This window comes from Rhinolophus hipposideros (assembly GCF_964194185.1).
Source record: "Rhinolophus hipposideros genome assembly, chromosome: 20".
Lineage (NCBI taxonomy): Eukaryota > Metazoa > Chordata > Mammalia > Chiroptera > Rhinolophidae > Rhinolophus > Rhinolophus hipposideros.
Window position 1 is genome coordinate 3,541,578 of NC_138066.1, and position 25,443 is coordinate 3,567,020.

A 25,443-nucleotide genomic window follows, 5' to 3' on the forward strand; every position below is an offset into this window, starting at 1 on the left:
CCATTTAACATATTTGTATTATGTATACTTTTGCTCCCCTTTTTAATATGTTATAAAAATGGGTCTAACTTTGGGTCATGTTAATCTACTGTTTTCTTAATTTTTTTAAATTTGGAAATAACCTGAAACTTACAGGAGCAATGTATTAGAGGTACAAAGAATACCCATGTTCCCTTTAGTCAGATTCACTTATTGTTAACATTTTATCTTTTCTGTTTTATCATCTGTTCTCTCTATACACATAGTTTTTTCTGAATCATTTGAGAGTAAATTGCATACATTATAATTTTTTACCCCCAAATACTTCAATGTGCATTTCTCAATAAGGATGTTATTTTATACAACCATGGTATAGTTATCAACTTCAGTAAACTTAACATTTGATGCAATACTTTTATCTACTATGCTGCTTGTATTCTAGTTTTGAAAAATTGAACCAATAATGACCTTTATAGTATTTTCCCTCTTATATAGGATCCAGTCAAGGATCATATATTTAATTGTCATGTCTTTCTAGTCCCTTTTAATCTGGAAGAAGTATTCAGTCTTCTTTTGTTTTTTTGACATTAACATTTTGGAAGAATGTAGTCCTTTTGTTTTTAATAGTCCTCATTTTGAGGTTTGTTGAATGTTTCCTTGTGATTAAATTCCAGTTATGCATTCCATAATATCATATAAGTCATATTGTGTCCTTCTTATGGTATCACCTCTGGGACACACAATGGCCTTATACCCCTTGTTCATTATATTAACTCTGATCATGTAATCAAGGTTTTTCCCACATAATATGTAATTATTCAAAATTATTACTCAGAGATTTTAATACTATGCAAATATCCTATTCCTCATCAAAATTTCCCCTCTTAGATTTGTCATCCATTGATGATTCTTGCCTGAACCAATCTTTATTGTGATGGTTGCAAAATAATGATTTTCCAGCTTCACTTTTACTAGTTTCCATTGGGCATTCTGCTGTAAGAAAGGGCCCTCTGTTTTCCCTTGTTTATTTACTTGTTATTACCATGTGAACGTATGCACTACTTATTGGTTTAATAATTCATTACTGTCTTGATCGTTTTGGTGCTCAGATTATCCTGGGTTTGGTCAGTGAGGACTGCCTGAAGCTACCTTCTTTGCCTTTGTGACCTACTCTCATCATTTGTGTTTTTTTTTTGAGTACTACCTTATTTTCTGGAATAAGATATCTCAGGTTTTTCTTATAACTGCCTTCCCTCAGACCTGGAATCAGCCGTTTCTCTGAGGAACCCAGGTTTCTTTTAGTGGAGAATGGTATCAGAAATCAAGATCTGAGCTCATTGTGACTTGAGGGTTTGCTTCTAGCCCCTTTAGGCGGACAGACCTAGGAAATACATGTATGTATATACATTTATATATACAAGTATATGTATTTTTGCCACGTTAAGAAAATGTAAAAGGGATATGTGTGGCTGAGGTCATGTGTTTGTGAGCTTTGATCATCTGTTAAATTGCTTTTGCACAACAGAGTTTTTTTTTTTATCACGTATGTCCCAATTAATTACTATGGTCAGCAAAGTTGTGATTAATACGAGTGGTTGAGACTATATTGGAAAAATAGTGGCAGCAAAACTGCAGAAAAGAGTTAACATAATAAGTCTGAGATTGCTATCTTTAGAAAGGCCTACTGATAAGGGTGGCCCGTGGTTGGCATCTAGGAACTTTGGCTTTAGATGGGTCCCACCCAACATTCCCAGGAATGATAAGAGCTGTCACTGTGCCTAAACTATTGGTACAATGTGGTTTGTGCTAAACACCTGCTTTCCTTCTGGAAGTCTGGAGTTCGGGTATATGCTAGAGAGAAGGTGCCTCTGTGACCAGCACCTAATAAAAACCTTGGGTACTGAGATTCCAGTGAGCTTCCTTGGTAAACAACGTTTCACATGTTATCACAACTCATTGCTGGGGAAATTTAAGCATGTTCTGTATGTCTCCACTGGGAGAAGATTCTTCAAAATGCGTATCTTATTTTCTCCAAAGTTTGCTCTGTGAGCCTTTCCCTTTACTGATTTTTCTTTGTATCCTTTCACTGTAATAAATCACAGCCATGAGTGTGACAATATTTTGAGTCCTGTGAGTCCTTTTGGCCGATCACTGAGCCTGGGGGTCATCTTGGAGACCCCCAAACGTGTATGTAAGGGAATGGGATGTTGCTTCAGTTTTTCAAGAGAAGGAGAGTAATTTTATCTTAAAGTAAAAGGTCTGGTTGTTCCTGGGTGTGAAAAAAGATAGTAGAAGACAAAACTGGAGTGAATACAGTAAGTTTTAGAATATTTGAGGGAAAGTGAACTTTGTGTTTTGTAATAGCTGCAAATATTAAAAAGAAGCAATAAAACATGTTAATATTTTGACAAAAGTTGGCTTGATTTTGATGGGTTTATTCATTAAATGTGTGCAAAATATTTAATTCTAAATATCATATTAATGAAACATTAGAATTTAGTTGTATCTTTGCTTAAGTGATAGTCTGCTCTTAACAAGAGAAAGTGAAACTTGAAACTTTGTTTGACTTATTATTTACTGTTGTTTAGGGCCAGACACTGAAGTCATTTGCTGACTTGTAAAAAAACAACAACCAAAAAAATCTTGAAAGACTGCAAATAATTTATGTTTGGTAGAAAAGACAGTCCCAAAAGTTATGGCTTTATTGCCCTGTAACAAGAACATTAACCAGTTTTCTATGTAATTTAGCAGTCTAATTTAGCATTCTTTCCTTCACTGACTATACATACACCAGTCTCTAATATCTATCTTTGAAACAGCCTTACTAGCCTGACAGTTCTCTCATTAATGAGTTCAATAAATCTTTGACATGTTTATATATTTATGAGTCATGTTTTTAACTGTAAAAATGATACTTTGACACATCTTGTCAAAGTCTCCTAGGTTGAAAAAAACAGCAAAATGTAATGTCTCATTTTCTGTACTAAATAATGTCAACTGTTCTTATGATAAAAATGTGATAATCAAAACAAACATGTCTATGAATTATATACCCTATAAGAGTTATGTGTGTACCTGTATCTTTAAGAGCTTTTAACTATAGCTTTGAAACTTAGACAATATGAAGAAACCTATACAGAAGGCGGGAAAAGGAGAAAGCTTAATCTAGAGCACCATTGTCTCTTCCCTAGATTACTGCTGTATAACCTCTGAACTTGCTCCTGGCCATCAGTTTCGCCTTTTTCCAGTCCATTCTCAACACTGCAGTTATGGTGATAGCTTAAAAATGAAAATTTGATCATGCTGCTCTCACTGGCTAAAAATAACAATTCAAAACCACCTCCTTCCATCCATATCCATATCTTTCAGGATCAACTCCAAATTGACTTACAAGGCCCTTCAGAATCTGCCCATTGATGATGTATCTTCGGTTCTCACCACTGCTACTTTTGTTCTCTAGGCTCAAGGTATAAAGAGCTGTATCACACATAACACACCATCCTCCACCTCACACATTGCTCTTTCTGCCTAGAATATCATGCCCTCCCACTTAATCTCTTCACTGTGTAGTTCCTTTTCCTTGGTATCCAGGTGTGATGGCATCTTTCTGGCTTTTTAAGATGCCAGCTACTCTGACCTTGAAAAGCTGTGTTGGGTGACCTTGTGCATTTCTATAGTGCCTTTGCATTGCTGTATGAGCACCTACCGTACCATATTGCAATTGCCTGTACTTGGCAGTATCTCTTAGCTACGAGCAGAGACTGTGTTTTAGTTGCCATTTTTTCCCCAGCACCTAGTATACAGTGTCTCGCACAGAGTCGTTGCTCAAAAGTACTTGCTGAACAAGTCCAGGTGGAGACGGAATGACCCTGGGAGCAAGTTGCTGGGAGTGAAAAGAAGTGGTCATTAAAACAGGAGTTTTCACAAGAAAAAAAAATTGGAAATATGTATGGTGATGAATAATAACTAGATGTATTGTAGTGATCATTTCACCATATACACAATTATTGAATTTTGTACACCTGAAACTAATATAATGGTATATGTCAATTATATTTCAATAAAAAACTGAGTTCAAATAACTGTATGATCAGAAAGTTAGAGAAGTCATCCACATGGGCTCTGACATCACTCAGGATGATACTAAGAGGAGTGCCAAAAGATAGGAAGCCGAAAAGCTCAATGAATACAGAGAAGTGAGCAGGGAGTCAGTAGACAATGGGAACAAGGAAGAGAAGTGGTAGCATCAGAGGCATTAGCCTCAGACGTGTTTGTACATGAGGATTGATGAGGAAGTTTTTAAAAAGGCAAGGAAAGGATGCTGTGCCATCTACTAAACATACAATGTATGGAGAGTGAGCTTCCTTTCCTGTGACAGATGTAAAGAAGATGGTATTTCTCCAGTTGAGGATGGATCGGGGCATGTGACCGTTTTGGTGCATAAAATTGTGAGTGGAAGTGAAGCATGTCCACGCAAGATCCTATAGATGTTTCCTTTCCTTCTAGCATGGTGAAAGTGATATTTGGGATGGTGGCTGCTTCATCAGCTTGGGTCCCTCAGTGACTATGATCAGGAGAACCTTCCTGCCAGCCCACTGGTAGGACACACAGACAAGCCCAAGAATTGGCATTCCAGTGAACAGGCCAAGGCAGACCCAGCATTATAGTGGTTTGCTAATTTCACAATCCAGTTAAGTGATGAGGAAAATCTGGGAGATCTTTCTCCAATCTCTGCAGGAGAAAAATAGCACACACAACCTCCTCTTTCTTATACACTTCTCTCTTCTCAGGACTCCTACTACATTAGGACATCTGCGAGTAGATGTGGCCAAACTCCCCCACCATCAGGTACACCTCAGAGGATTTCCCTCTCCTACTCTCAATTATGTCTAATACAGATGACAGAATGGGACTCAAATTGAGTCAGTACACATACATGGCTCTAAATGTAAAGGAGATGGAATTAAAGACTTAGAAACTAATCAAGGGGCTGGGATCCACTCAAATCTGTCTTTTTTTCTATGGAGGGCATGAAGGATCTTTGTTTTAATGTGTATGTTCATGTGCACAGGAAGCCCTTTGAAATAAGATCCCTGGAAATAAAGAGCCAAGTTCAACCTTTTGGGTTGCCGTATATCTGAGGGAAACTACAACTCCTGAAGAGGGACAAATAAGTAGAGTAATTTATGTTCACACTACTGCTTTTATCACTCTACTGCTTTTCGGCTCTATAGAAGGCAAAATGCCCTCATTCTGCACTATCTCACTAAGTATAGTCTTTGTCCCTTGCCTGGGTAGACATAGATCCTGGAATAGTACATTTAAAAAAACTTTTCTGCTCAGCATGCTTCTTTCCTTCCTTTCTGAGTATCCAGTTCCCTTGGCTATAGTGATTGATTCAAGGATGGGTATGGAATCCAAGTCATTCAATCAGAACCTACCCTGCAACTTCTAATGGCACCATGGACAATACAATACTCTTTTCTCTGGAATCAACAGCTGTCAGAATAACTCAAGCCAAAAGCTGTCAATGACTACCCCTGCCATTCTGCCTGCTTCAAAGTGGAACCAATCTGGAGGAAAACAGCTACGACAGCCAGAGAATGATCTGATGATATCTTCTGAACATCTGAATGCTGTCATATCTGAAGCCATATCTAACCCTTAAACTCTCTAATCGTGATAACCCTTTTGTTTAAGCTTGCCTGAAATGGGTTTTCACAAATTAATGAGTCCTGGATAACCCAGTAGATTTAAGTCACTACATCATGGAATGCATGGATCATAAGACTGGGAATTGAGTTGACTATACATAATCATGTTTTTGTTACGACAAAAGTAATGTTTAATAAGATTGTGGCTGCTCTGTATCACTTTGGGAAGATAACTATTGAGGAGCAGACTCCCTGCCAACTCACAGTGGACAGGTAGCACAAGTTAGCATTAAGAATTGACACTCCCATGAGAGGTCTATGCCCTTTGTATATATACCAGAGGATGACATTGAAGAGCAGAAAATTATCATTATAACTACAACGTGCTCTATACCTTACAAAGCATTTTCACGTGTCATCTCATAATCCCCACAGAAACCCTGTTGTGTCCATGTTGTGAATATTTTCTTAGGTTTTGGCCTTCTATCAATGTCGCTGATCTTTGGAAAACATGTTTTTGGGGAAGGTGGGGAGTAGATTAGATAGGTTTATTTATGATGAAGTTTGCTATTGAATTGCAGTAGACATGTTTGCTTTATCTCCACAGCATCCCTGGATTTTTAGGGAAGCAGCCCTTCCTCACTGCAGTGTAAGTTGTTTGAGTGGGATGGACATAATCCTCTCCTGCTCCAGGGTTTTACATGGAATCAGGCCTGATAATGAGAGGACCCTCAACTCAAGGCAGTAAACGGTTTGGTGGCCAGCATGACTTGGGAAAAGCTGAGAGGTAGCATTTGGGATTTTGCTGGAGTGATTTCAAAAGAGGTATTCTCCTTGGGATTGTAAATGCTAAGAACCATACTAGTTTAGAATTTTGCCAGTAGATAGATTTGTCATCACTGGGGGAGACTGATGAAAAGATAGCCAATACAGAGGAAAACAGAACAAAGATGAGGGTAAATAGTCCTTGATCTAGGAATGCTTGACTGCCTAATTACACCCTTTAGATTCCTCAGATGTGTGAACTTCTTGATATGATGATATGTTTATGGATGAACTGGCAGGAGTGAGGTTGGGTGTGAGGTATGCACATTTTATGTTTAGTCAACGCAATCTAAGGACAGATTATCTGGTTTCTGGATGAATAGAAGTTAAAAAATAGGAGGTGACGTTCTGAAAAATGTAAAGAACAATTCAGTGAACGATTCAAACATTTGATTTTTTGAGGGCATTAATTGGAACTACAAGGCAATCCATAGGTGTCAAATTATACGTATTTCCACAGGGGAACACCTTTTCCCCTTGCCAATACCTAGGGTGAAAGACAGCTCATTTAGCTCTAGATCCCAAGACTGACTAGTTGGGGCCTAGAAAAAAACTATGTAACGAAAGGGAGGAAGCAGGGACAAAGAGCTTCCAACTTAGGTAGGCCCTGTTGTATTATGAAAAGAGTGAAAACTTATGAGAAAAAAAAGATTGAGAGACTTTTAATATATGATTAAACTAGTTTATTGCCAACAATTTGAATAATGTTTGGTATTCTCATACTATAGTCTTTATACTTTTGGGTGATATTGCATTGTTCTCACAAAACCCAAATGTAGTTTAAACTTTACACCACATCAATTTTTCACCCTATGCTGCCTAGTTTTAACTGTACTTTTTATATGAAGCTCGTTCTTCCCCATCACTCCTGCTAAGTTAGTGGTGCCTGTACTTACAGGCCCAAGGATTCTGAGTACCATTTGGTAGAAACATCCTTCCTCTACTCTAACCTTCGCACAGACACTTGGGCTGTGGAGGGTATTCCCCAATCCATGTCTCCAGAAGTTGTGAAGCCCAGATGAACAATTAGAAATGTGACTGGTTTCTTGAATGATATGGAGATATATTATAGTTGGTCTTTCTTTACCTCTTAAAATATGCTTAAATTAGGAGAATTTAAAAGCAATTTATAAAAGTTCCTGACAATAAATAAACAACTTTATTGACAGTGGGCCAGTAAGAGCAGTCAAATTTATAGTTTGTAGGTAACCAAAAACATTTGAAAAGGAGAATGCTAAGACTGCCAAGATTCATGTCAGTACAAACACATAGAATGAACACCAGGCATAAAACAATAAATGCCGGAATGCAAAGTTCTCTGTTAAACTAACTTAGAGCAAATCCTTTAACACTATGAGTACTTACACTGCAATTACATTACAAACTTGAGTCTCTGGAACTATCAGATAGTCCTGGTTAACTGGTACTCAGAAGGAAAAATAGCAAATTCCTCAAGGTCTCAAGGAGGCTGTGTAGGGAGAAGCACCAGAAGGAAGCTAGAAAGGGAAGCCCCTTTTCTATGATGACTTGGATGGTCACAGCTCTTAACTGGTAAATAGAAGGTATGGAAGATACTTATTCTTGATTTCTACTGATGGATGCTTAGCTGCTTACTATAACCTGAATGTTTGTGCCCCCCCATCCACGTTAAAACCTAATCCCCACTGTGATGGTATTAGGAGGTGGGGCCTTTGGAAGGTGATTAGGTCATAAGGGCAGAACTTATGCCCTTATGTTAGGTGATTAGGTCATAAGGGCAGAGATGCCTTGTCATTTCACCATGTGAGGACACGGTGAAAAGATAGCTGTCTATGAACCGGGAAACAGGCCCTCACCAGACACTGAATCTGCCAAGTCTTTGATCTTGGACTTACCAGTCTCCAGAACTGTGAGAATGTTGAATATTGTGTATAAGTCACATATAGTCTGTGATATTTTGTTATAGCAGCCCAAATGGACTGACACCACTTCATTAAATTGTGTGTGTATATGTGCACACAAGGGTACGGCACACACACCCACACACACAAGACTCTATAGCACTTACTGTGTGCCAGGTCCTTTACTTTCATTATTATATTTAATCCTCACAACAACCTTATCAGAGAGACATGATTTATTCTTATTTTACAGATAAAAAAACTGTGGTCCAGAAAATAAGTAGCTTTTCAAGGTCACATACTTGCTAAGTGGAGGTGGCAGAATTAAAACCCAGCTTTAAAAAGCCCATGTTGATGTTGTTAGTCAAATTTTAGCCCCCAAATGAATTTATTTTCACTCAAGCATTTGGCATATCAAGAAATAGCAAGCATTTTAGGCTTTTCAGGACATATACTCTGTTGCAACTACTTAACTCTGCCATTGTAGCACAAAACAGCCGAACACATGTATATGAATGAGTGTGGCTGAATTTCAAATAAACATTACTGATGGAAAATAGGCAGCGGACGGCCTTGGTCTGTGGGTCCAGGTCATAGTTTGTCAATTCCTGCTGTAGACCACTATTTAGGTGATGAAAAGGGTTGAGTTCCATTTCCTTTATTTTGTTCCTGTGTCAGCCATTCTCCTACCCTTACCTCTCACACTTTGAGCCTTCCCAACCACCTCAATCCCCTTCAATGTGTTTTTTAAAATTCTTTGCAAGACTATTCCCAGTCCTTTCAGGCCCATTTCCTATTGTTTTTCATCATTGCTAGATTTATACTGACCCATACTTAATGATCTTGCTCTCCACCTACCACCGCTTCTTTAAACTATTCTTATACTGTAATAATATAACTAAAGTCTACAGAGAGGAATTTATAAGAAGTCACAGGAATAATGTGGAGGAGGCAAGACATGGACTGGTTGCTGGATGTTCATAAAGGATAGAATTTAGAAGAAAAAAATCTGTAACTACATTTTTTCTTCTACCTTTTCTATAATCTTCTTTTCACACAATATGTAAAATAACAATAAAAACTGACATTGGTATAGTTTTTTTTTCTTCTAAATATTTATTTGAACTTTTGCTTTTGTGTTCCCAATCCCATCCCTGATCTTTGGTCACCCATGTAACTTATGCCAATATATCATTGTGATTCCAAGCCTTTTCGATCTTCTTTAGGGTTCTGGGATATAGCAAAGACCAACCAACATATAGAGAGACAAGAACAACAAAAATGTGGGTAAACATGAAGGCTAGAAAAATGGCAACTTCTTCATAGAGGGAAGCTGCTTATCCTCAAGTGAGTCACTGTCTGTTAGCTATTTTCCATATCTGACAGGAAGGTATGTCCTTGTGCCTCACAGTTGCTTAAGTCCTTCTTGAAAGACATCCTAAATATAATATATTGAACCCATCAACTTTTCAGGTCCTCAACATCTCAGGTCCTCTCTTTTTTCTCAAAGAGACAAATCAGTTTACAGAAAGCAGAATAATGTAAAGAATTAAAATCTCCCTAATACTGTGATTATACAAAACGAAGGATTCAGTCAATGAATGCCAATTATAAGAAAAGAGAGACTTTAAAAAAAAAAAAAGAGGGACTTGATGAAAAACTAGTTAAGATTTTGACCCATGCAACTTCAGGGTAACTTCCAAGGAAGTAGAAAATGAAGTTCTGCATAGCCAAAGGATAACAATTATCTAAATCTATGACCAGCATAATCCATGTGAACATAATTTAGAACCTGCTGTAAATACAGTCTGTTTATATTTATGTTCATCACATTAGACAGTAGCCTCTATGGGGAAGGAGAAAATACGAAGCATATTTCAAGTCTTAGCTTTTAAGTATTTATAGCTAATCTAAATGAAATGACACTCTCAGGAGAAGTGACCATCTGTACATGTGGATCTCTACTTTGGATTCAAAGAGGAACAATTCTATGTCTTCGTGATAAGGACATGAGCCTTCTGCCTAAACTTACCAATAAGAACTTCCTTACAAAGCAAGAGCTTTTAAACAGGGCTTTGACGTGACAATGAGAAGGAGAAAGTGGATTTCACAATGATGATATTGGTACCCACTCCCAAGGATTTCTTAAATTTTCACAAAAGGGTATTGGGAGGGGTTAGGGATCAAAATCTGAAATCTCTGGCTTTCACAATTATCAAATCAATGGATATAAGAAACATTTTGTTTATGGCTCAAAAATACGTACTATGCAAATAAAACTAGATGCATATGAAATTAGTCCTCAAGCAGCATTTAAGGGTCTTCCACCTAAACACTCAGGTATTTAACACAGTGATAAAACCAACTTACATTTCTTCACATTTACTAATTTTTTAAGGTTGCTCTTCAGTGTGAATTCTCTGATGTCTGATGAGGGATGAACTGCACTTAAAGCTTTTCCCACATTCATTACATCTATAGGGTTTCTCTCCAGTATGAGTTCTCTGGTGTTGAATAAGAGCTGATGAATGAATAAAGGCTTTTCCACATTCGTTACATTTGTATGGTTTCTTTCCAATATGAATTCTTTGATGTTTAGCAAAATTTGAGCTCCGGCTGAAGGTCTTCCCACATTCATTGCACTCATAGGGTTTCTCTCCAGTATGAATTCTTTGATGCTGAACAAGATGTGTGCTCTGACTAAATGTCTTTCCGCATTCACTACATTCATATGGCTTTTCTCCAGTATGAACTCTCTGATGTTTAGTAAGGGATGAGCAATGGCTAAAGGCTTTCCCACATTCCTGACATTTATAGGGTTTCTCTCCAGTATGAGTTCTTTGATGTTTAATAAGTGCTGATGAATGAATGAAAGCTTTATCACATTCATTACATTCATAAGGCTTCACTCCAGTATGAATCAACTGATGCTGCACAAGATGTGTACTTCGATTAAATCCTTTCCCACATTCATTGCATTCATAAGGTCTCTCTCCAATGTGAATTCTCTGATGTATTTCAAGCGATGAGCTTTCTGTGAAGGCTTTCTTGCATTCACTGCACTCAAAGAGAATTCTAGTATGAGTTCTCTGATGTTTAGTTAAATTAGCTCTGTGGCTAAAAGATTTCCCACATTCATTGCAACTATAGGGTTTCTCTCCAGTATGCACTCTCTGGTGTCGAATAAGCACGGAATGATAAGTGAAGAGTTCACCACAGTCATTACATTTATGAGGTTTTTTCTCTTTATACGTTTTCTGTTTTTTCCTTAAGTTTGATTTCTGTTTCAATCTTTTTTCAAGTGTATGAAAGGCATAGGATCCTTTGGAAACTCTGTCTTGAGTGAGGGCAGACTTCTGACTAAAGGTTTTCCAATATACATCATGCTCATGAGTTCTTTCTTCAGGGAGTGAATTCATGTAGGTGAACATTTCTCTCAAGTGTCTCTCCTGATTTCCTTGCTGATTCTCTAACCAATTTTCACATTCAAGAGTAGATTCCAAGTTGGTGTCATAGACACTATTCCCTGTCAGTCTGTCTATTATTGCAACCTTGCATGATTCCTCTTTGGAAAAATCTTGCATTGAAGTTGAATCTTTGCTCTCAGGTCCACTCTCCAAGTCTGAAAGAAATTGGAAATGCAAATTTCCTTTGTTTTCTGTGCTCAACAAAAAGGCAGTTCTGTAATAGGTAAGAGTTAATGAAGGTGAAAAAGCATGCCTTCAATGAGTAAGTGGATTTGACTCTTATGAGATGATTTGCAAAGAGAGACAAATGGAGGGAAATGCAGAGTGTACGCAGAGAAAATGAACAGACTCTATCCAGGAGAGTCAATGGGGGAAATATGACCAGAAACACGAGAAGGAGAAACAATGCAGATGAAGCAATCTACCACTGGGTGAGCAGGAAATAAGCGTACTAAATCAGGGAGACACAACTTCTTATATAAGACCTACTGCTGTAATAAATATCCAGGCAGTTATAACTATAGTGTTGAGGAAAGTTATAACTCCTAAGATTCCAGTCATCTAATACTACTCACATCCAAATATTAATTTCATTTCCAGTTTAATCTTCCTTAATAATGCTTTTATAATACAACCTTGATCAAAAATTTCCTATGATCTCCCATGGATATATTGGCAAATATATGAAATTATATATGCACAAGACTAATTGAGGTAGTGAAAACTGATAACATCTCAAATATCCTATTATAGAGAACTGATTAACTATGGTGTATACGTACAATGGAGTACTATCCAACTTCTAAAAAAATGAGAAAGATCTCTACGTATTCCTATAAAGTGATCTTTAGGATATATTAAATAATAATTAAAAAACCCCAGCAAACTGCAAATGAGTGTATAGTTTGCTACTTTTGTGTAGAGAAAAAAGGGGAGATACAAATATATAGACATATTTTACTCTATTTTCCAAAACCAAGATGGATAAATGAAATATTAATAAAAATGGTTACCTATAGGGAAAATACCAGAATAGAGGAGGGCAGAGATGGAAACAGACTTCTCTAAATACATCTAATATAAACATTAGAATTTTTATATCCCGTATAAAACTATAAAGCTAAAATAATTTAAAAAGTGTGGTTTAAAGGAATAAATAGATCAAACAGAAGAGCAAGTTCAGAAATAAAGCAAGTATATGTAGGAATTCAGGACAATATAAAGGTAATATTTTAGTCAGTGAACTAAAGATAATTTCTTTTTCCAACAAATGGTGCTATGGCTGATTAAGCATTTAGGAAAAAAGTTAGATGTGTCCCTCAGTCCATACAGCCAAATCAATTCTATTCATTCATCTATCTACTCTTCTACCCATTTATTCAACAATTATCTATTGAATATCTACCATACACTAGGCTCTGTCCTAGACACTGGGGAAAAACAATTGCAGTTCCTAGGCACATGAGGGGAGAGAGAATTTAGTCTAACATTCACAAACACATATAAAATTGTACCTGTAGTAAGTACTAAGAAATAAAAGGCAAATGATACTATGAAAGAATATAAGAAAGGGAATCTAGGAAAATGAGGTGAGGTCTCCCTAAGGTACATCACTGAACTGAAATGAAACTGGGGTTGGGATTTGGATGTGTGTTCCAGGTAATGTGTACAAAAGCACTGAAATGAGTGTTCCAGGTAGAGGGAATGATATGCCTTGTGGTAAGAGGGACATTCAAGAAAAGCATAGTGGTTGAGAGGATGGATTATGGAATCAGAACACATAAATTTAATCCCAACTCTGCCACTTACTAGCTGTGTGACCTGGGGCAAGTTATTTACCTTTCTACTTCAGTTATCTGTAAGAAAGGGAAATAACAGTACCTACTTCATGAGTAATAATTAACACCTATCTTAAGCCTTAAATATTGAGAATATTTATAAAGCACTTAAAACTCTGACACAGCCTAAGTGCTACATAAGTGTTTGTTAAATACATAAAATATAAATTGATCTCAGGTTAGTATAGGTAGGTAGAGGCAGAGATCTCAAAGAGTGGTCCATGGACCCTGGGAGTCTGTAAGTTCAAAACTATTTTCAAACTAATACTTAGATATTATCTGACTTTTTCATTGTCTTGACATTTGCACTGATGCTGCAAAAGTCATGGTGGTAAAACTGTCATGACTTAGCGTGAATCAGGACAATGACACCAAACTCACTAGTCATTATTGTGTTCTTCACCACCACCATGTATTCTCAGTTACAAAAAAAAAAAAGCCTTGAAAATGTCTGCATGAACAGTAAACATAAATTTTATTAAATTTCAAACCCTGAATACACGCCTTTTCAACATTCTGGATTTATAAAACAGGAAATATTCATTAAGCAATTCTGGTTATAACACTCATGAGATCGTTTGAGTTGTAAGCTGAACTAGCCACTTTTTTCACGGACCACAGTTTTTCTTGAAAGAATGACACAGATAAATTATGTTATCCATGTTGGGCATTTGGCAGATATTTTCTTAAAAAATGAACAAAGTGAGACTGTCACTTCAAGAAAAACGACTGTTTTTTATAAAATTTGAGCTTCCAGACAGAAATTAGAATTTTAGAAAACTTTTATCGACTACTGATAGCCTGATAGCTTCCTAATACCTGAAGAATTTTCTGACCAGGTCAGTGGTGGTATTAAAAACTGTCATTTTAAAAATATTGTATAATGTAATGTGTCAATATTTGTGTAACTCAGTGAACCGATATTTTCCAAAAGATCAATAGATTTTAATGTAAGAGTATGAAAAACTCATGGATGTGATTTCAGATGCCACATTGTTAACTAATTTTTAAGAAACAACCACTTGACCAGTTTTGGTGTCAGATCAGAATAGCTATAAGTATCTGAAGAGGTAAAAAACACTCCTCTCTTTTCCAACTATATATTGGTGTGAATCTGGATTTTCTTCATACACGTCAACCAAAACAACACATCACAGCAAATAGCACTTGGAAGCAAGTGTGAGAATATAGTTGTCTTCTGTGAAGCCATATTTTCAAAGAGATTTATAAAAATGTAAAACAATGCCATTCTTCTTAATATTTTTTTCTTAAAGAAGATGGTTGTTTCTATAAAAATTATGTTATTGGTATTAACATGTAATGGGTTTATAATTATTTTTAAATAAATTATTGAATAGTTTAAAATCTTTTTCAGTTTTAATTTCTATATAGTAAGTATTGGTAGAAATAACTCACATAAACAAAAGCTGTTTAGGGTCCTTGATAATTTGGGGAGAAAATTAGGTACTGTGATGCCAAAACATTTAAGAACCGCTAGGCAGAGTACAAAAGTGGAGGGAGAGTACGTGTGAAATAAGGTTGGAATAAGTAAATGACAGATTGTGCACGGTATTGAAAGCGTCTAAGATTCTGGTTGTTATCCTAAGAGCAATGGGAAGCCATTGAAATGTTTTAAACCAAAAGGTGATACCATCAGATTTGTATTTTGAAAACATCACTCTCACAATGATATAAAGAATGGAATACATGGGAGCAAAGGTGATATCAGGAGATTATCACTGTAGTCCAGGCAAACAAAATGATAATGTTAACAATGAAGATATATTCAGAATGTAATTAGATAAACACAATGAAGAATTGGATAAAGGAAGAGAGTGGGAAGTGTAAAGACTGGTCATAAATGTATGGCTTGTACAATTTGATAAGACAGTGAGTGTCATTAAGACAATTATTGGGAAAGGATCCTGTTGGGGCGATGGAAAATTTGGGCATGTATCAGGTATTCAGTATTAAATATGTTGTGTTGAGGTGCCTTTGATACAAGCAAATGGACACATCAAATAGTTACACAAATGTACAGAACAAGAGCCCCAAGGAGAGGTTTAGGATGGAAACACAAATTTGGAATTCATCTAGATAAGAGATGATAATTTGGTTATTGAAATGGATGAGACTACTGACAAAAAAAGTAGAGGCTGCAAATAGGTGACCAGTTAGACAAATCTGACCCTCAGATATTTGTTTGATCCACACTATTTATACAAATTTTTGAGATTAGTTGCCAAGAGTTAAAAATAGGGACATTTCACATGAAAATTCAAATTTTGGGTTTCTCTTAAAAAACCACTGGAAGCATACTGAGTGACAACCAATTAAGAGCAGAGGTTGGCAACTACAGCGCACTGCCTATTTTTCTAAATAGAATTGTATTTGAACCTAATCACACCCATTCATTTGTGAAAAGTCCATGATTGCTTTAACCCTACCAAGACAGACCGAGTAGTGGCAGCAGAGATCACATGTCCCACAAAGCCTCAATTATTTACTCTCTAGCCCTTTACATACAAGTTTGTCAGCCCTTGAAGTAAAGCTAATGGAGTACCGACCCCTTTCCGCGGCGGCATGTGCTATTCCAGTTTGCTTGTTTCACTCATTACATTACCTCCTGGCCACGCAGGCGCTCAGATTTATGACTGCAGGTATATAGAGGGAAGGGAGATTCAAACCAAACCTTGAGCAATTCAAACATTTAATTGTTCAGAAAAGAAAGTTGAGAAGATACAACCAGCGAAGAGGCAATTCCAAATGGATTAAGGATTTAAAGGAAATATTAAAAGACAGATATACTAGAAGAGAACAGAAGGAAATATTTCTATTATCTTGGAGAAAGGACTTTCTCAGCACTAATCAAAACACAGGAAATAAAAGATTGTAATACAGTAAATTTGTACATTGAAAAGCATAGCAAAACCAAAAGGCAAAAACTAGAAAAACATATCCGTAACATAACAAAGAATACCTCATATACATGAAGAGTTCTTATAGATCACTAAGAAAACGGCAATATCTCCCCTCACCCATACACACAAAAAAGGGAAAGGTGGTGACTAGGTAAGTCACAAAAATAGACAGGCCTAGAAAGGGAAACAGACATATCCACATCACGGGAAGATTTTAAAACTCAATATTCAAAAGAACCAGATTATTAAAAAAAAGAGCATTAAGGGAAGATTTTCTTTATGCTATACATCCTATAAAGTATAGTTAATTAAAACATATGCTATGGGAACACAGATAAACAAGTAAACCAGAGAGCCTAAAAACACATCCAAGCAGGTACTGGACTTGGGCTTATCACAGTTAGCATTACAAATCAGTGATAAAACTTATCTGTGATATTAGAAGTTAGGATAAGGTTATCCTTGGAAGGAGGGAGGTGCCTTACAGAGATCGATCACAAGGGTGCCTGTAGGGGTGCTAGTAAGGTCGTTTCTTAATCTGGGTGCTAGTCATATGAATGTTTTCAACTTATGAAAATTCATAGACCTGTACAGTTATATTTTTAGTTATTGTATATTGAAAAAAAGGAAGGAAAAGCAGCAAATGAAGCAAAATATTAGCATGTGTTTGGTCTTGGTGGTGGATACATAGGTGTTATTTTATTTCCTTGACTTTTGTATGTATTTAAATTGCTAGATAATTTAAAATATTTTAAAAATAAAAACACATAGGTACTTCCAATAGTCTTTCTTAAGCACTGAAAAGTGTCACTTCTTCACTGTCCTGTAGAGCTATTATTTCTGAAGCCTCCCATCTATCTGACTCACCTGAATAGCTGCTTTGGGGGGTTTTTCTCTCAAACATCAACGGTTCCCTTCCATTCTCCAAATTGTAGTTCTCAGGCTTGGAAACTGGAAGCCCTGCTCATTAAAAATTCAAAAAAGAAAAGGGACTTAGCTATTTGTGATGGGCACAAAGATCTACCCTAGAGCACAGTGCCAACCCTGATCCACCAAGAGGACCGGAAATTACAGGAAGATCTGAAGTGACAGAAGACAGACTGCTCCATGAAGCTTGAAATATTTGCAGCAAGAGTCTGGGCCTGGTAAGGAGTTTTTATGCACTGGAAAACACTAATGTTTCTGCCTGTCAAAAAAGGAGAGTACTCTTTCTTTACTGAGGAGTTTCCAGGGAGACACCATAGATGAATCCTTAGCTTAGGTAAGAATGGGAAAATGGGACCTCAGTGGCAGCATCACAAAGTTGCGACTGGGGTAACTAGAATTTTTGTCCTTTAATGATTTTCCTTTCTTCCTTCTTTAGTTGCTAGAACCGACTTTCTTAGGGAATTTATTACCTGAGTTTGGGAAGGGCTTACATAGTTCCTGGTACTCCTTATAAAAACACATATGCACATGTGCACACACACACACAGGTGGGCATAGGGTCCAACTGGCCAGAGTGCCCTATCTCCCTGGCTCTAGTAGTTGTTCAACACATGACCCTATTTGCTGAAACTCCAAGGATAGAAGCACTGTCCTTTTTTCCTTACCTCTCTAACTAGAAGAATAATATGACCCTAGAGCTGCCAATGGCCATCTTTGCCACATGGGGGAGAATAAAGCCAATACAGGGCAAAGCCAAGCCATGTGATTAAAAAATAAATGCAAGAAATTCCTTATAATATACTTGCGTCCTTGAATCAAGGTTTTCCCCCTGGGGAATGGAATCCAACACCTAAACTCTACCTAGACTCATCCTGTCTTAATTAACAGAAGCCTTCACCTTCAGTGGACGGACTCCAACACCAATACCTGAGAACAGTGGTGGAAACCCAGTGCAGCTGGAAGAAGGGAATGGAAAATAAAAAGAATATTTACCCCTGGAGGAAGGGTAGGGATACATACGAGGCCCAGCATTGTGAGTGAAGGAGGACAGAAATATTTGTGAAGTTCATACCTTCTAACCCAGGTTCACAATGGCCACCTAAGAGCGAGCTTGATCAGATCAAAGAATACCCCATCCTTTTCTACCTCCCACCAACATGCTGACAGATTAACTCTTGCACAAACACAAGTAAATAACCTAATTAACTTACATCAAATTACATTTTGAAGGCATAGATGAGCAATCAATGCACATAGGACTTGGGCTATAGTACTCGACAGAAGCAAACATACGATGTAATAATCATATTCACCCTGGTGATAATTCTAAATCATGGTGTAGGGCAATAGAGTGTAAGTAAAATGCCAAAAGTCTTACTGCTGCTGGGAGGGGTTGAAATTTAGTTCCATCCAAAGACTGTGATTTAAGAAATACAACCAAGAGAGGAAGGAACTATAGACAAGAAGCACCAAAATTTATATATAACCGTGTTTCCCCAAAAATAAGACCTAGCCGGACCATCAACTCTAATGCATCTTTTGGAGCAAAAATTAATGTAAGACCCAGTATTATATTATATTATATTATACCTGGTATTATATTATATTATACCCGGTCTTATTTTAATATATATTAAATTATATTAACTTTTGCTCCAAAAGATGCATTAGAGCTAATGGTCCAGCTAGGTCTTATTTTCGGGGAAACACCATTCAATTTTTTGAGTCCTGAGCTGTACATATGAAAAGCACAACTTTAAGTTACCCAGTAGAACAAAACAGCTGAGGGGATAAAATGCTGCAGAGAGATTTTAGAAACTACAGATTTCTAGAGTTTGTATTTTATCCCATATCAATGTGGACAAGCTGTTACAATGTGGGCTTTTAGCTGAAAACCCATAAGGACACAAACTTCAAAGAAGACAAATGCCTTAAAAGTAATTTGCCCTCCCAAGGAGTCAGGGCTGCACACCTTAGGAGTAAGGGGAAAAATGAAATAGAACCATAGGAAAAATAATCAGGCAGGATCAAGGTGATCAAGTGCTATTCAGTTGCAGAAGGTAGTCAGGATAAAGTTAACTCTCTTTAGAAAACAGGTAAATTTATTCACCTTACAATAAAGACTAAATAAAAAAAAACAGTGAAAAACAAGATTCCCCCTCTTTAGGCTAGTGTGAATTAGGCTTCTGTCACTTGAATCCAAAGAATCCCGATACAAAACATGCATAGACAGTTCACCATGAACCTAGAACTGAAACAGATTTTCTCTGGGCCCAAAGGGATTAATACTTTATGACTCCTAAATGGAAAAGTGAAGGCTCTGTTAAGCTATTTCACTTTCAATGAAGTAATGATTTCAGAGTCACAGGATGAGAGCTCGTCCTTACAGAGCGAGACCAGGTTCCGGTAGTTCTCCAGCATCACGTCCCTCTGTGCAGGATCCAGCTTCCCCCACTCCTCTGGGGTAAAGTCCATTGCCACATCCTTGAATGTCACAGATGCCTAAGACACAAAACATACTTGTGTTTACCATCTTTTGCTTGACAGCATCCTTTTCAGCCACCAGTTTCTGTTGTTCCTGGAGCAGAGCAGTTGAATATATTCAACAGGGAAAATGACAGTGATAAATGACAAGTTTCTAATAGTATTTGGATTCTGAACATTCTGTGTAAAGTCACTGAGTATCAGTTATGTGCCAGGCATGCTGCGCTAGGTTTAACATGAGAACCAAAAGAAATCTGACCATGGTTTCTCTATTGAGAGACTATCATTTTTCTGGGGAATAAATAGTTAAAAACATGAACCAGTCAGTCAACAAAGTAGTTTGGCAAAGCAAACAAAATATAGGCAGAGGAGGAAAAAAAGGCATGTCTGCATAACTCTCCTTGTGAGTCCTCAATAAAAACTTGAAGAACACATATAGCCAATCAGAAGATGAATTGAAATACAGACCTTGTGAATGGAAATGCCATGGAATGAAAAGGTTGGCAGTAAGCACCAAATCCAAGAAAGCATGGAATTAATTTGAGACTAAAAGCATTAATTGAAAAATGATGGCAAAATTAAGGGTACAGCTGTAACTCATATATGTTTAGTGTAAATATTATGGATTAAGTTTATATAAGACAAAACTACAAAAACTGTAAAGAGGTAGTTACATAGAAGTATTACATGCCTTTTTAAGTAAGGCCATAGAGAATGGGAATAATATTCCAAGGTTGTTGAAATAAATACATATCAAATGCTGTCACTGGTAGGTAGAAAATACCTTGTATTTAAACATCATGAAACATTTGCAAAAGTAACAAAGTAAATTTAAATAAATTCCAAAACAGAGCAATAATTGATGATAGTTGAAAAAACTCTTAAGAATATCAAAATAGTAATGAAATAAAATGCAAAACAAATGCAAATGGATAAAACTGTACTCAGAGGAAATTTCATAGCTTTAAACACTTCCATTTCATTAAAAAATAATGTAAATAAATGAACAAAACATACAAATCAAGTTAGAGAAAGAATAACAAACTAAGAAAAATAGGAAGAATTACAGGATAAAAGCAGAAATCAAGGTGAGGAGAAATGAGAAAAATAGGAGAGGTGGGAAATCTGAATAAGGTCAATAGGTTATAGTACTACATACCAATGTTAATTTCCTAATTTGAGAAAATAAGAATAAAGTGAGGGAAAATGTTAACTTTTGGAGAATCTGAATGGAGAGTAAATAAGAAATCTTTCTACATTTGCAACATTTAAGTCTGAAATTATTTCAAAATAAAGTTTCCAAAAATGGAAATATATAATCTGAGACTTAAAATACAAGAATCATCCCAGGGGTGTGGGGGGGGTGTATGAAACGTAAAGATCACTAAGTACACAAGACATTTTGAGGAAAAATGACCGTATCCTACAATCTGCATATCCACAGCTAAACTGACACTCAAGGGAAACTAACTTTCAGATCATGAGAAGAAAAAAGAAATTAGAACAAAAATGCAAAACACTGCACAAAAAGGCAGAAAAAAATACAAAAGAAATGGAAAGCATAGTAAACAGAATTATAAAAATCACATGACAAGAAAAATTTGAAACATACAAGTAATCATATTCATGTGAATTAGTTCATTTCCCTTAAAAAATTTATTTTAAAAGTCACATCCTGTTCACAAATAGGACATCCCCCCAAAATAACCCAAAGTTGGTGGGAGGGAGATGGAAGGAAATATAGTATATTACATGTCTGAATACAGCAGTACAAGTTCAACAAAAACATATGGAAAAATATATATCAAACTGTTATCCTCAGTAGGTAAAGGTGGGGGACTGAATTTGGGGAGGGAAGTAATATTACTTTTATATTTATATGTGTCTGCGTTGCTCACCTGTTACAATGAACAAGAATTAAACCTTTAATATTTTAAAAATCTAGTAAGACAGAAAAATTGCCCAGGCAAATTCTAATAAGACAGTTACAATATTAGCATAAGATAAAAATCTAATGTAATACAAAAAGGACAAAGAAAGTTTTTTAAAACTTTCCTAAAAGGTTGAATCTATCCCAAGACTCTAACAGTCTTGAGTCAAATACCAAAGTGTTGAAAGATATAAAGCATTCATCCTTCTGGTACTTGTACTTTGATTTTCCTAGGACCGCTATGCCTGTGTAGTTCAGGTGGTATTAATTCCATCTCTGACTCATACCAAGTCTAATCCCTGTTAAAAAGAGTTAATCCCTGGACTTCTGCAATAATTAGGAGGGAAGCTGCCCTTTGTCTCTGGTCCTCAACATGGGAAGATGTAAGCCTAGATTGGTAGGGCCAGCATTAGGATAACAATCTACTTGAGAGGAAAATCCACAGAGAAAAGAAAAGGTCAGGGAAATGGAGGGAATAGGTTCTAATGTTTCTCACTTATGTTAGTCAATAAATATCTCTTTTTGCTTAAGTCAATTTAAGTTGAGCTTTTATCAGCTGCAACTTAAAGCTTCTTGACTTGACTAATAAAGTCTTCAATACCAACGGCAGGCAGTTGAGAAACAGTGAAGACAGACAAGTAAGTATATAAGGATCCTGAGAAGTTACTTTCACAAATGGTACCAATGTGCAATACATACTTTTTAGACTTGGGATCCCAGTAGCAAAGAGAAAGGCCAGTGGAGGAATCTTTGGGTTGTGGTATGCCACACACATCATGGAGACCTCTTTTCTCCTACCTAACTATTTTTAAATAAAAACTTCAAACATACAAAAAGTTGAAAGACGAATACACTAATTACCCACATAGTACAACTACCACTTAACTTCAACAATTCTTAAGATGTACCCTTGTACAGCGGACTGGAGAGTAAGTTACAGACACGGTATCATTTCACTTCTAAAATACTTCAGCATTCATCATCTTGGAGGGCTGCATTATAACTCTTTAAATTAAGCCTTCCATAGGCTTTCCTTTTCAAGCAGTTCTTTGAACTTTTGAATATTTATTATTTTCATAATTCACTTCAGCACTAAGGGTACTTTCTTAAATTCTTACTTAACAGTTATGCGTATGTTGTTTCCCCTATAGAAACATAAATTTTAAGAGATATGCATCATATTTTCTTTCAAAATAATTTCCTGTTACCAAGCACAGAAATTAGTATAACAGGCTAAAGAAAGGTAATGTTCCTTACATGCCTATTGAGTGACAATAAATAACAGATGGAGAAGATACCTTGGGTTAGTAGAAAACATTTTCTACTGAGCCTATTAGTCACCCGAGTAGTCTTAGAATTAGAACTCATCTCTCCAGATGAGTGCCAGTGGACAAAGAAACTCCACATCAAAAAGAAGGGAGTGTGTCTGTACTCTGAGAAATAAGGTGGAATTTCAATCATCAGTAGAGACTCACACTCACCTGGGAGCTGGCTGTGAGGCGCAGGGCTGCCACTTCTCCCTCTTCTGCGCTCTTCTCTTGTGAAAAGGAAGAATCCTGGGAAGACATGGCTAAGGGGAAGAAAGCATCAATGATGGGACTTAAGTCTGTCTTGTGACTCAGATTTACAAGACTAAAAATCCTTGCATCATACAAACCATGCTCCCACAAACACTGCAACTGAAGGGAACCCAAACAACTCATGATTCTGGGATCATGGAGAATGTCCAGGAATGTTGCTACTTGGGGCTTAAATTCATTATTGCTATCATCATAACACCTACTGGTAGATGACATTCTCTAACCTAGAAATAAGAATAAATCAGTTCATTTCCAAGATTAATTACATTAAATATCAAAAAAATAGGCTTTCTCAAAAATCACCCTACAAGCTTATTTAAAAAGTAGATTGTTAAAAAAAAAAAAAAAAAAAGTAGATTGCTGGATCCCACTTCCCAATAATTATCATTAGTTGAGTTTGGGGTGCAATCTAGAAATTTAATAAGCACCCCAGGGGTAATTCTGACTTTGGAAGTCACAGGCCTCACTTCAAGAACGATGGGTCGTCAGTCACTGACTTCTATGCCTGTTTTCTACTAGTATGTAAAACAAAAGGATTTCCTTTATTGAAAGCATAACATTATTGTGCAAAGTGAAACAACAGAAGTGGGAAAATATTTTTGCAAACCAAAAGCTAAATTCTCAGACTCGCTGATGGAGACTGGGCGTTTGGGAAGAACGTGTGAGAAAAAGTAACAGAGGCTTTGCTCGTGCCTTAGATGCTAACACTTCGCTGACATTTTGGGGGTGGCTTTAAAGGATGCACTGTGCACCCAGCTGGAGTGGAAAGGGGGGTGATCCCTACCAAGCCCTCCATTCTCACTAAAAGAGCCTATCCATCTCTCAGACAAAGGAGATGGACAGCGCTGTCTGCCGAGAGCCACCTCCCCCGAGAGCCACCTCCCCCGAGGCAACTCATTTCCCTTCGGGAGGAAGAATTTGCCCTTCCACAACACAAGTTCAATACTTCAGCAGTTCTCACCTCTTTTCGCGGGCGTTTTGGCCAAATCTCTCTCCATGATCACCACTTCCTCCCGATTCTGAAGATTCTGACACCCCACCCGCCAAATTCCGACTTCTCTCGACTGGATAGTGAGAAGCCCCCGGAGGCCTCCTGGTCCTCCTTCCTGCCTCCCCTCTGAAAGGCTCTGCTGAAAGGCTTCGATCAGGTCAGGTCCGGTTTCTTCCTCACTCTCGAGCCCTGCTCGGTCTTACGAGGCTGGCACCTGGAAACCCGGGGACAGAATCCCTGAGACTGGATCCTCAGATGCCTATTCTTGCTGCTTGCAACTGTCCCTGGGGGACCGAGCCGTTGGAAGAGATGGAACTGGGGATGCCGCCGAGATACAAGGCGCGTAGACAAATCCCGCCACGCTCGGGCATCTCCCCGAAGATCCGCGACTGCCCCGCGCCCCGCCCGTGGCGTCCCGCCAGCACCACGCGCTCACCCGCGTTCCCGAGAGGCGACAGCCACTGGAGGGATTCAGGCCGGAGCGTAAAGGGATGGGGCTCATGGTCTGCCCTCGAGGCCCCTTTCACAAACGCACAATCCGGCCCCGACTTGGCACAGATTGATGTCCCGGGGACCACCGCCGAAGCTGAGAAGAGAAAAACGGCACGTAAACGACCAACTCACCCCTCATCCCGGGCTTCACAAAGGCTACGAACTTCTCGGGCCAGCTCGGAGTCGCGCAGGCGTAGGAAGGAGTCCGGCGAAGCTGGCGGGTCTTCTCCAGCCCGGGAACTACGATTCCCAGAAGTCTCCGGGCGTTGCCAGACTGCGTTTCTCAGCAGACGGGAGCGTAAGTGGTGCAGCTGGGGAAAGCAAAGGAGCCGCCGGCTCTTTCCCTCTCGCGAGAGTATCGAGCTGCATCGCTTTGTCTGATCCATCGCGCTGGAGAGAGCGCGAACGTCCGAGACTCCGAGAGAGGCCGTGCGGGTACCCGCGCTTGCCTGCACGTGGGACTGATTACAGAACA

General features: G+C 37.7%; 1 protein-coding gene across 1 annotated transcript; it reads right to left on the reverse strand.

Annotated features, from left to right (window-relative positions):
• Window positions 1–7,605: 7,605 nt before the first annotated feature.
• ZNF286A (zinc finger protein 286A) lies at window positions 7,606–25,200 on the reverse strand. Its single transcript, XM_081028568.1, has 6 exons — window positions 25,101–25,200; window positions 24,447–24,690; window positions 23,387–23,475; window positions 19,879–19,993; window positions 17,432–17,524; window positions 7,606–11,960 (listed from the first exon to the last, which is right to left on the reverse strand). The coding sequence occupies exons 2-6, from the start codon at window positions 24,481–24,483 to the stop codon at window positions 10,732–10,734; spliced, it is 1,563 nt and encodes a 520-aa protein (XP_080884694.1). The 5' UTR covers window positions 24,484–24,690; window positions 25,101–25,200; the 3' UTR covers window positions 7,606–10,731.
• Between the last annotated feature and the right edge of the window lie 243 nt (window positions 25,201–25,443).

What these genes read in the sequence shown, in the direction of transcription:
- ZNF286A (XM_081028568.1), bottom strand. Translation starts at nt 24,483, where the DNA reads ATGGAGAGAGATTTGGCCAAAACGCCCGCGAAAAGAG. An exon ending in GCCTCACAGCCAGCTCCCAG is followed by an intron (nt 19,994 to 23,386) that starts GTGAGTGTGAGT and finishes TTTGTGTCTTAG; the next exon opens with GCATCTGTGACATTCAAGGA. An exon ending in CCGGAACCTGGTCTCGCTCT is followed by an intron (nt 17,525 to 19,878) that starts GTAAGGACGAGC and finishes TTTAATGAGCAG; the next exon opens with GGCTTCCAGTTTCCAAGCCT.